The 12,716-nt window shown below is 39.8% G+C and overlaps 1 protein-coding gene across 1 annotated transcript in view; it reads right to left on the reverse strand.

Moving 5' to 3' along the window:
- LOC108451432 (receptor kinase-like protein Xa21) overlaps positions 1-12,716 on the reverse strand; it is a 44,031-nt gene that overhangs the window by 16,243 nt on the left and 15,072 nt on the right. The window contains exon 3 of the mRNA XM_017749123.2: positions 4,898-5,123. Coding sequence (XP_017604612.2) covers positions 4,898-5,123 — 226 coding nt within the window. The remainder of the gene's footprint in view (positions 1-4,897; positions 5,124-12,716) is intronic.

Consider the following 12,716-nt stretch of genomic DNA (forward strand, 5'->3'; position numbering starts at 1 on the left):
TAACACATTAATCTAACTATTCACATACAAACTACGTATTAACCCCTTACATTATTCAGCCAACCACACCTACAGATCATAGTAAGCTTATAAGAAATCAATAAGCAACTCATTAACAAATTTTTGTCAATGTTTACCACATAATCATAATTTCACTGCAAGTTGTCTTCCTGAGCAACAGTTACTAAATTATTTATAACTGGAGCTACGAAACTCCAAATCAAGTGCCATTAATTTTCCCTGAAAATAGACTCATATATCTTGCATCCATAAAATTTTAAGAATTTTTGGTATGGCCAATCAATACCAGATTTTTCTTAAAGTTTCCCATGTTTCACTGTTTGACTAATCTGACCACTCTTCATTACGAATCAAATTTCTCATTGTACGGAATTAAAAATATGTTCTCGTTTATTCCATTTGAAACTAGACTCATTAAGCTTTAATTACATAATTTATGAAGCTTCTAACTCATCTCCCACAATTTATGGTGATTTTCCAAAGTCACGTTACTGCTGCTGTCCCAAGCAGATTTATTACCAAATCACTCTTTCACACCTAACTTGCATGCTTGTTATTTAAACATGTATATCACCAATCAATCATCACATATCTATGATTTTACTTAAGTATAATCTCCATTTCATCATTTTAAAGCACAACATGTTAGCCGATTTTTCCCCTTAGCATCTAAGGCACATGCATGCTCATTTGTTTGGCTCAACTTCACCTATCTTCCATTTTTCATCAAAAGAACATGAAACAACAACCATTTCCTTCATTTTAATTCATGACTAAATGCTCACAACACAACTAAAACCAAAATATGCTTCAAGAGTTAAGGTAGAATCAAGAAGAACTCATGAACATCAAGATAGAAGCAAACTACCATGAACTTACCTTCAATTTTCTTCCCAAGTGACCGAACATTCAAGAGCTTTCTCCTCTCCTTTCCCTTCTCTAACTTTAGGCTATGATGAACAAAGATGGACAAAACTTTGTTCTTTTCACCCCTTTTTCTTTTAATAAAATTTCATATTTCATCCATTTAATTCTTTAATACAAAAGACATGAAATTCCCATCATGGAACATTTACCTAAACCATTATCATGGAACATTTACCTAACCCATTATCATGGAATATTTACCTAATCCATTATCATGGAACATTTACCTAACCCATTATCAATTTGTATTAATTTTTACCATAAATTATGGATATCAAGTGCTCATATTGTCTACAACAACATGATGGCTGGCCACTTCATGTAAAATGGGAGGTTTGTCATGCAAATCCTCCTATTTTGCACTCCTATTTATTTGGCCACTTCAATTTAGCCTATAGCATTTTCAAACATTTTCATATAGGTTCTATTTCATAATTTCACCCCCTTTTTCTTATGGAACAAAAATTAACTAAAATTGTCGGGTTCTATCTTAAGCTTGGCTTTCTAGAGGCCCACTAACATAATTAAACTTATGCCAACATTCACAGAATTCCCAAAAATTGGGGCGTTACAACTCTACCACCTTAAAGAAATTTCGGCCTCGAAATTTACCTAATCCAAATAGTTGAGGGTATTGTTGACGATAGTCTCTTCGATTCCCAAGTAGCTTCTTCCTTCCATGATTACATACAAGACTTTTACCAACGAATCGACTTCCATCTTAGAACTTTAACCTCTCGATCTAAAATTTGTATGGGTTCTTCCTCAAAGGTCAAATCAGTCCTTACTTCAATCTCTTCCACCGGCACAACATGTGAGGGATCCGATCGATATCGTCTTAATATAGACACATGAAAAACGTCATGGATTCTGTCTAACTCTGGTGGTAATTCTAACTGATACGCTACTGGCCCTACCCGCTTAAAAACTCGATAAGGCCCTATAAACCGTGGACTCAATTTACCTTTCTTACCGAATCTCAAGATCTTCTTCCCTGGTGAAACCTTTAAGAAAACCATATCCCCAACCGCGAACTATATCTCTTTGCGCTTTAGGTCTGCATACGACTTCTATCTATCAGATGCCTCCTTTAATCGATCTCTTATCAACTTAACCTTACGTTCAATATCTGCCACCATCTCCAGTCCAAGCACTTGTCGTTCACCCAACTCTGTCCAACACGTAGGCGTACGACATCTCCGCCCATAAAGTGCCTCATATGGAGCCATCTGAATACTTGCTTGGTAGCTGTTATTCTATGCAAACTCCGCCAATGGCAAGTACTCCTCCCAACTCCCACGAAAATCGATGATACAACCCTTAACATATCCTCCAAAATCAATAACCCTCTCGATCGTCCATCCATGCGTGGGTGAAAGGCGATCTTGAAATCCAAACGTGTACCCAATGCCTCCTGCAACTTCTTCCGAACCGAGATGTAAACCTAGGGTCTCGGTGGAAATAATCGACATTGGCACTCCATGTAGTCGCACTATCTACGCCACATACAACCTAGCCAACTTTTGCAGGGAGTAATCAGTACGAACTGGTATGAAATGGGAAGATTTTGTTAACCTATCCACCACTACCCACACAGAATCTTTCTTGGTGGATGTCAAAGGTAGCCCACTCACAAAGTCTATAGTGACTTTCTCCCACTTCCACAATGGAATTTTCACCGGTTGCGATAATCCGTAAGAAATTGATGTTCACTTTCACTTGCGGCATGTCGACATTTCCCCACGAACTCACACTTCTCGTTTAAGCCCGTGCTACCAATACAGTTCTCGCAAGTCGTGACACAACTTATTCCCTCCAGGATGCATGGCACAAAGTCCCCCATGAGCTTCCTTCAATATTGACTGTCTCAAGTCAGAATCCTTCGGAATACAAATTCTTCCTCGGAAGCATAAAACTCCTTCAGTATTCAGTCCAAAATCCTCATTCTCACCCTTCTCAACTTGCTGAAATCGAAGAACCAACGAGTTATCCTTCAACTATTTTTCTTTAATCTGCTCAGTCCAAATAGGCCTCACTTGCAATTCTGCTAATAGACTTCCATCATCAAACAGACTCAAACGTGCAAACAAGGCTCTCAAATCAAAAACAATCCTTCGACTCAATGCATCAGCCACTACGTTAGCCTTACCTGGGTGGTACTCAATCAAACAGTCGTAATCCTTAAGCAACTCTACCCATCTTCGTTGCCTAAGGTTTAACTCCTTCTAGGTTAACAGATACTTTAGGCTCTTATGGTCCGTGTATATGATACACTTTTCTCCATATAAGTAATGTCTCCAGATTTTCAACGCGAAGATCACTGCTGCTAGCTCTAAGTCGTGCGTAGGGTAGTTCGCTTCATGAGACTTAAGCTGTCGTGAAGCATAAGCGACCACCTTACCCTCTTGCATCAGTACACATCCTAACCCCACATATGACGCATCACTGTACACAGTGAAGTCCTTCCAGACTCGGTTGAATCAACACCGGTGCTTCACCAATACCTTTTCAAATGGTCAAAAGCTTTTTGTCGACTCTCGGTCCGCACAAATGCTACCCTTTCATATGATTTAATCAATGGTGCGGCAATCGAGAAAATCCTTCTATGAACCTTCGGTAATAGCTTGCCAAACCCAGAAAACTCTGAATTTCCGATACTGATTTTGGTGGCTTCCATCCCAGAACTGCCTCAACTTTTCGAGGATCCACTTTAATTCCTTCAGTAGAAACCACATGACCTAGAAAAGCCACTTCTCGCAACCAAAATTCACACTTACTAAACTTTGCATATAGTTCCTTCTCTCTCAACACTTGCAGCACAATACGTAGATGCTCCTCATGTTTCTCCTCGATTTTCGAGTATACCAGAATATCATCGATGAAAACTACCACGAATCGGTCCAAGTAAGGTTGGAACATTTGATTCATCAGATCCATGAAAGCGGCAGGTGCGTTCGTCAACCCAAATAGCATAACCAGGAACTCGTAATGACCATATCGAGTCCTGAATGCTGTCTTATGAATATCCACTTCCTTTACCCTTAACTGATGGTATCCAGATCGAATGACAATCTTGGAAAATACCGAAGCTCCTCTAAGTTGGTCAAATAAATCATCAATCCTTGGCAGAGGGTATTTGTTCTTTATCGTCAGTTTGTTCAACTGGCGGTAATCGATGCACATGCGCATTGTCCCGTCCTTTTTCTTCACAAATAGCATGGTGCTCCCCATGGAGACACGCTTGGCCTAATGAAGCCCCTATCCAATAACTCTTAAATTTGAGCCTTTAACTCCACTAACTCCTTCGGTGCCATCCTATACGGTGCGATGGACACAGGTGCCGTTCCAGGCAACAAATCTATTCCAAACTCAACTTCTCGGTTCGGAGGCAATCCTGAAAGCTCCTCCGAAAAAACATCTTGGAACTCTTTTACGATCCTAACCTTATCCACTGTCAGTCCCTCCTCTTCTGACTGACTTACAAATGCCAAATAGACATCAAAACCTTTCCGAATCCACTTTTTGGCTCTTAATGCCAATACCACATTGGATAAATAATCCCTTCGCTCACCTATCACCATAACCTCCTCATCCTTTGTGGTCCTTAACACCATTCGTTTAGCAGCACAATCCATAGCCGCTTTATGCTTAACAAGCCAGTCCATTCCCAAAATGAGATCAAACTCTCCGAACGGTAACTCCATCAGATCTCCATGGAAAATCTTACCTTGAGTTTCCAAGGGTACATCCCTATACAATTTGTCTACCCTAACCGAGTGACCCAAAGGACTTAGTACAGATACCCCACTCACAATCTCCTCAGAGTACACACCTAACGACCCAGATATGGCACATGCAACATAAGAATGAGTAGATCCAACATCCACCAAGGCAGTATACGGCATGCTAGAAATTAAAAATGTACCAGTTATGACGTTAGGTGCGTCACCCTCCTCACGGCGATGAGTAGCATATACCAAAGCTAGCTGACGAGCCTCAGTGTTAACAATACCCTTGCCAGGTGCCCCACGTCCACGGCTATTGCCACCGCGACCTCGGTCATGACCTCTCGACGGCGACGGTCCACCTCGCGCTGTTTGCACAGGTTGCACAGCCCTTTGATCAACCACTTGAGCCTGAGCTAGCCTCTTAAGACAATCCCTGATCTTATGTTCCTTTGATCCACAACGAAGACAAGCCCCAGAGTGTTTCCAACATTCCCCCAGATGCATTCTACCACAATCTCCACAAGTTTGTGGTCTAACAGTATTCACCGTAACCGCTCGAACTGGTTCCTCCATCCTAGCTCTCTTAACATTCCAGTTTGCAGCACCAGTTGGTCCAGTATCTCACCTGAACTGATTTCGATCACTATCGCGGTTTTTTCGTTCAGCTTGCTTCACCTCTTCGGCTATCTTAGCCTTTTCTACCAGTGCAGCAAAATCGCGCTCTCTCTGCGGAGCTATGAGCACCCTTAGCTCATCCCTGAGGCCATCCTCAAAGAGAACACTGCACTCGTATTCGGTAGAGACAATACCATTAGCATACCGGCTCAATCGCAGAAACTCTGCCTCATATTCAGCAACGGTCTTACCACCCTAGGTCAGGTTCAAGAATTCCTTCCTTCACGCATCCACATAGCTAGCTCTGACATACTTCGCGTTGAAGGACTGCTTAAACAACTCCCAAGTTACCCTCTCAGCTGGGGTACCCTCTCTCACAGTGATCCACCACTGATACACCTCGTCCCGTAGTAAGGATACTGCTCTTTTTAACTTTTGCTCTACTGAGCAGTCCAAGTCATCCATAATCCGCTCCGTGGCTTCCAGCTAGTACTCAGCCACATTTGGGGCTACTCCAGATACACCCCTAAAAACTTCCGCTCCGTTGGCCCGGAGTCGCTCAGAAATGGACCCCCTATCCATGGGCCCGATATTAGCTCCGGCCACCCTTTCCAAAACTCTTAACATGGCCTGGGACAGAGCGTCATCCCCCGCGGCCCGATCATACGGCCCATTCTCATCCACCGGTGGTGGTCGTGCTACTCTAGTGGGTACGTGTTCAGAAGACGAAGATCCAGCTTGAGTACTACCTCGGCCTCGACCACGGCCTCTTCCCCGAGTAGCTCTCGTACTCATATCGATTTATCTGATTACGAATTTTATGCAGTTAGTTTACTGTTTCCACTATTTATTACAGAATATCTTATGAACAGATAAGGTTTCAGAGTTGTTCTCGCGTAACCACGGTTTAGCTACTGTCCCAATTTCCTAGGGCTTAGTTTACCCTACAGTCTCAGTTTCGTAGCCTTTACGCTATATTATCTATTGTACTATCTCTAAGGTTTAGTACTAACTACAAGATGCGATTCGAGATATAAAATGTAATAGTACTTACAACTTGGTGCTTGGGATTCATGTGCCACCTCATCGGTTTTCAGATAAACTCAAAAGATTTAGACTTTTTGAAATCCATTTTCCAAACATTTGTGTTAAAAAAAAACAAGTTCGGAGATTATCTCCTTTAAATAGGAAATTTTCAAAAGTCAGGTTTTTCCAAAAATACCTTTTTTTTGGCATAAAGTTTTGAAAACCCTTTTTGGACCCGATCCACAGTCGAGTTGTTGCAACTTAGGCTCTGATACCACTAAATGTAGCACCCCAAACCCGGCCCAGTCGTTAAGACCGAATCCGACGTGCCACTTTGAAGTCAAAAACCCGTGTTCCCTTTTTAGTGTTTTAAAAAGCCAACTTTTGTCAAACTAACCAAGTGAATGGAAGCTGGGCACCAGGTAGGTATCCATAACAGAGGAGGTGAGCCATGAAGGCTGCTTAAGTACCAAGCTCTCCGATTGGATCCAATCCTAGACACGCCCACATCCATTGCCACACTTGGTTATAACAAGTTGAAATTTCTTTGAGTGATTATCTTTGGTAAATCAAATATTCATGACATCGTGTTATTTTTAAAAAAACAAGTATCGTTTTGAAATCACGCCCTAAGTCTAGCCCATTTGAATTAGTATCCATCAATTTAAAGTTGTTTTTAATAATATAATCCCAGAAAAATCAAAGAAGAAAATAAAGTTAAAATGGCCTTATTACAACCCAAAAATTAAATAGCAATTAAAAATAACTTAAGAAAACCAGTCTTTTTCAAACCCAAAAGTATTCACCATGGCCACTCAATCCCTTCCTATCCAAGTTACCCACAAGAAGGCTCACCGCAAGGTTAAAGAAGGGGTGAGTTTGGGGAAACTCAGTGTTTAAGGAAAACCCATTCAAAGCCCAAGTCACTCAAGCCCATGGGCCTAAGCCCATTCAGTAACAGTGGTATTGGGCGAGCCCTTTTCAGATTACAATAACCGGGCCTTAGCCCTTATTCAGATAATGATGGCCCATAGGCCCATTTCAAAATACATGCATCATCAAGAAACATATGCAAGCCCATTTGGGAGACTACTCAACCCACCAACCACTACACTCCACCCGTACCAGCCATACACTCCATGTGGGAATAGCTCAACCCACCCAAATTTAACACTCCACAGCTTGCCTTTTACTTTGCTCGATTATCATAATTGAGGCAAAGCCTCCAATAAGTGGACAAGCCACTTTCAGACTTCCTCCGTCAATATCCCAAATCCCATGCATCGATAATAACAACATGGCATGCAAGAAATAACAACAATCAAACATGCATTTAGGTCAATTTAACCCTATGAGTATTTGGTAATTTATCTCCTAGGGTAAAAGCGTAATTTTTCACTTTTAAAGGTATTTCAAGAATTTATCTATTTTAGGGTTTTCATGCATATTCCTACCTTTCACGCACTAATGTAATCACTACTAAGGGTTCTTACCGAATTGGGCCCATTGGCCCATCATTTCAATTTCGCCCATTAAACCCAAAAATATCTAGGGCACGTAAATCATGCACTTTGGTCCAAACATTGCGACTTACCAAAAACATTAATCGATTTACCTCACGAGAATTCGCACACTCGCAAATCTACAAAATACCGATTTTTGGCATTTCGGCTTTTCGACTTTTGCCGATCTAGACTAAGAAAGAGGGTGTTAGTTACACACCTGTTTGCGACGATATGCTGACGAGATCCACACACGAACCGCCTACAATTGGATTACTAACACGTTAATCTAACTATTCAAATACAAACTACGTATTAACCCCTTACAATATTCAGCCAACCACACTTACAGATCATAGTAAGCTTATAAGAAATCAATAAGCAACTCATTAACAAATTTTTGTCAATGTTTACCACATAATCATAATTTCACTGCAAGTTGTCTTCCTAAGCAATAGTCACTAAATTATTTATAAATGGAGCTGCGAAACTCCAAATCAAGTGCCGTTAATTTTCCCTGAAAATAGACTCATATATCTTCTATCCATAAAATTTTAAGAATTTTTGGTATGGCCAATCAATACCAGATTTTTCTTAAAGTTTCCCATGTTTCACTATTTGACTAATCTGACCACTCTTTATTACGAATCAAATTTCTCATTGTACAGAATTCAAAATATGTTCTCGTTTATTCCATTTGAAACTAGACTCATTAAGCTTTAATTACATAATTTATGCAGCTTCTAACGCATCTCCCACAATTTATGGTGAGTTTCCAAAGTCACGTTACTGCTGCTGTCCCAAGCAGATTTATTACCAAATCACTCTTTCACACCTAACTTGCATGCTTGTTATTTAAACATGTATATCACCAATCAATCATCACATATCTATGATTTTACTTAAGTATAATCTCCATTTCATCATTTTAAAGCACAACATGTTAGCCGATTTTTCCCCTTAGCATCTAAGACACATGCATGCTCATTTGTTTGGCCCAACTTCACCTGTCTTCCATTTTTCATCAAAAGAACATGAAACAACAACCATTTCCTTCATTTTAATTCATGACTAAATGCTCACAACACAACTAAAAACCAAAATATGCTTCAAGAGTTAAGGTAGAATCAAGAAGAACTCATGAACATCAAGATAGAAGCAAACTACCATGAACTTACCTTCAATTTTCTTCCCCAAGTGACCGAACATTCAAGAGCTTTCTCCTCTTCTTTCTCTTCTCTAACATTAGGCTGTGATGAACAAAGATGGACAAAACTTTATTCTTTTCACCCTTTTTTCTTTTAATAAAATTTTATATTTCATCTATTTAATTCTTTAATACAAAAGACATGAAATTCCCATCATGGAACATTTACCTAAACCATTATCATGGAACATTTACCTAACCCATTATCATGGAATATTTACCTAATCCATTATCATGGAACATTTACCTAACCCATTATCAATTTGTATTAATTTGTACCATAAATTATGGATATCAAGTGCTCATATTGTCTACAACAACATGATGGCTGGCCACTTCATGTAAAATGGGAGGTTTGTTATGCAAATCCTCCTATTTTGCACTCCTATTTATTTGGCCACTTCGATTTAGCCTATAGCATTTTCAAACATTTTCACATAGGTTCTATTTCATAATTTCACCCCCTTTTTCTTATGGAACAAAAATTAACTAAAATTGTCGGGTTCTATCTTAAGCTTGGCTTTCTAGAGGCCCACTAACATAATTAAACTTATGCCAACATTTACAGAATTCCCGAAAATTGGGGCGTTACAACTTTTGGCTACATATGTGGCACTTAGTGTGCAAATTTTCCTGAGTATCTGACATTATTATTCCTAGTGGTTCATGGGTATGTCAAAGATGAAAGTATGTGTACATTCATTTCGAGATGGCTCAGGTATGTACATAAAGCTTTTGTTTATTAAATGTGTGAAATGATGAATATGAGGTAAGTGTTGTGATGGAATAGATTGTGATTATGAAACTATGGTAGGTTTACATTTAATTGTGTTATGCCATTTGAATGTTATGTGTATGGTAAGTTGCTTATTTCCTGCATACAAGCTCACTAAGCTATATAGCTTGCTCCGTTTATTTTCCATGTTTTTATAGTGTCGCCAATGTAACGCCCCAAACTTCTTTAATTTCGGCTTATGTGATTTTGGAGCACAAAAATATCTATATGTGTTTCTGAAATTAATTGACATAACTATCTGTCTGCTTCGCGGTTATGTGTTCTGGGTGTGTATGGGAGCTCCCAAGTTCAAGCCACAACTTAGGTAAATTCTGGCATTTTTATGAATAAAGTTCTTATTGGGGTCGGTAGGCTTTTAAGTTATTGTTGGTAAAATGATATCATAATGGGCCTACTGGTCTGGTGGTTAAGTGGAGTGTTTGATTGCATAAGGTCCTGAGTTCGATTCCTTGCTTTGGCTTTATTGTTGCACGATTATGGGGAGGAGTTTGAGTGGTGATAGAATTCTGAGTTGTAGGGATTTGGTAGTGAGAATTAAGGGATGTGGTTTTGGGGGTTAACGTTTTTTTCTTTTCTGATCAATCTTTTCTTTCCAAAAAACACCAAATTTTTGGTTTCTCCCTTCTCTGTTCTCATGCCACTTTTCTTTTGCTGCTGCCCCTACCTACTGTTTTAATTTTTGTTGCTGACCTCTAGCCTTCATCTTCTCCGTTGCTCTTTCGTTCATTGCTGGTAAGTCTTTTGTAACTGTAGTGTAATTTTAGTTTATGGATTTTTGGTGACTTGGTCTACTGTTTCATGGGAGAAGGTTAAGGGCTAGAGTGTATTGGTTAACGTTGAAGCAGTGTGGATACGCTATCACTCAAGTGAAGGTAAGGAGGATGAATATTTTGAGTTTAATATCTCGGTTTAGTTTCGTTTAAGACTCCTTTTAACACTGAATTTGGCTCTGGAATGTCAATTATAAGTTCTTGAAGACTCGGTAGTGCTTATGCATAAAAAACGATACAGGTGTTAACTGAAAACACTAAAAATAATGTTTCGGTGGAAGCCAAAAACCATTCTGTCGATGCCACACAGCTGTGTGGTAGGCCGTTTTCCCTAACACGGGCGTGTGATTGGCGAGGTCAGCCCGTGTGCACTGGACATAGCCGTATGATGGCCAGGCAGGCCGCGTGCGATACACGGGCTAGACTGGTTTGGGCTGTGTAGGCCACACAAGCGTGTGGGCCACACGGGTAAACTGCACGGTCATGTGGCCCACACGGGTAGGCCACATGGGCATGTGAGCCCATTTTTCTGAGAAGTTCTGTAAGGTTGCACGGGCCACCCAAGTCGACTGTGGACCTACTGTAGGGTCGGTAAGCGTTATTTAGACCCTTATTTATGTGATCTGATTGTATGATGTCTAACTGAATTTGAATACCGAACTGAGTGTACGATCTGATAAAATTGCATAACCGCATGACATTCTATTGTATGTTGAATGCATTACATCAAGGTGGGTTGATGATTTGTGGAGGAAGTGTCTGAAAGGCTCTTAAGCCGTTATCTGGCAGCTCAGCTGTAAATCTCTGTTTATGTGTCGCGTTTCAGTATAGCATGGTGTGTAGGGATGGGTGGGTTGATTTAATCCCCACATGGTGTGTAGTGTTGGATGGAGATGGTGTGTAGAGGCTGATAGGTAGGATTCTGATATTCTATTTTGTATATTGCATCTAAGATGGGCCAAGGCCCTAATATTTATCTAAAATGTGTTTGATTGGGCCAAGGCCCAAACTTATATTTGAGACTGCTTTTATATATTTACTCTGATATGTATCTGTATATATGTTTTCGGTGGGGATTACACACTGAATTTGCAAAAACTCACCCTTTCTATTTAATCTGTACAGGTAATCCCCAGACTTGATGGTTCGGTGCAGCGGAGGACTCAACTGTTGCCACACATAATTAGACAATTTAAAACTCAATTTTGGTATTTATTTCTTATTTATTTTCTAGGTTATTTTTTTACGTAATTTAGGACTTTATGGACTATTGGACTTTATTTGGATTTTTAAACGGTTTACGGGATTTTAGTCTAAACTCAATTTTTAATCAAAATGACGGTTTTCCTAAATATGAACGGTATTCCAAAGACAAACTTTGCCAAAGCTTCCGCTAAAAAGATACGATTTTTGACATAACAAAGAACATGCCTCTTACTCTGATTTAAGACAAAGATTAAGTAATTAGAACGGTTTTAACTCGACAAACTCGTTTTCAAATTCCGTCCCATATGGCATCACCAGATTCGGCCATAACATCTAGGTAGGGTTTGGGGTGTTACAGCCAAGCTAACTCAGAATCAGAGATTTTCAGAGATTCGGATCACACTATCAAACTCTTATTTTGGGTATTTGATGATCTTGACATTTTGAATGTATGGCATATATAGGGACTTGGTCATTTTGTTATATGTGTCATTGGTAATGTGGCCAAATGTATTGACTTATAATGGTTAATGATTTCATTTTGTGTATGTTCATGTAAGATGGCTAATATTGGTTATGAGTATATTTATATGTTGACACCATTCATGAATATGGAAACTTGCATGATTGGTGTTGATAAATTACGAAGTTAAAGCATGTTAGATGTTAGCATGTGGACGTGATGTTAATAACTTGGCTGTGGATGTTTTGGTTGCCTAAGTATGCTTGGATTGGTGTTATATTATGTTGTGAAGGTGTGTACATTAAAGGGTGGCAAAATGGCTTTGTAAATAGCCTTATTTTTATCCACATAAGTAGACACACGGGCGTGTGTCTAGGCCGTGTGTGACATACGGTCTACTCCACGGGCATGTGTTCCGGCTGTGTGTCCCCTGCACCTAAATTTTGAGAAACAGA

This window comes from Gossypium arboreum, chromosome 5 (genome assembly GCF_025698485.1).
Source record: "Gossypium arboreum isolate Shixiya-1 chromosome 5, ASM2569848v2, whole genome shotgun sequence".
NCBI lineage: Eukaryota > Viridiplantae > Streptophyta > Magnoliopsida > Malvales > Malvaceae > Gossypium > Gossypium arboreum.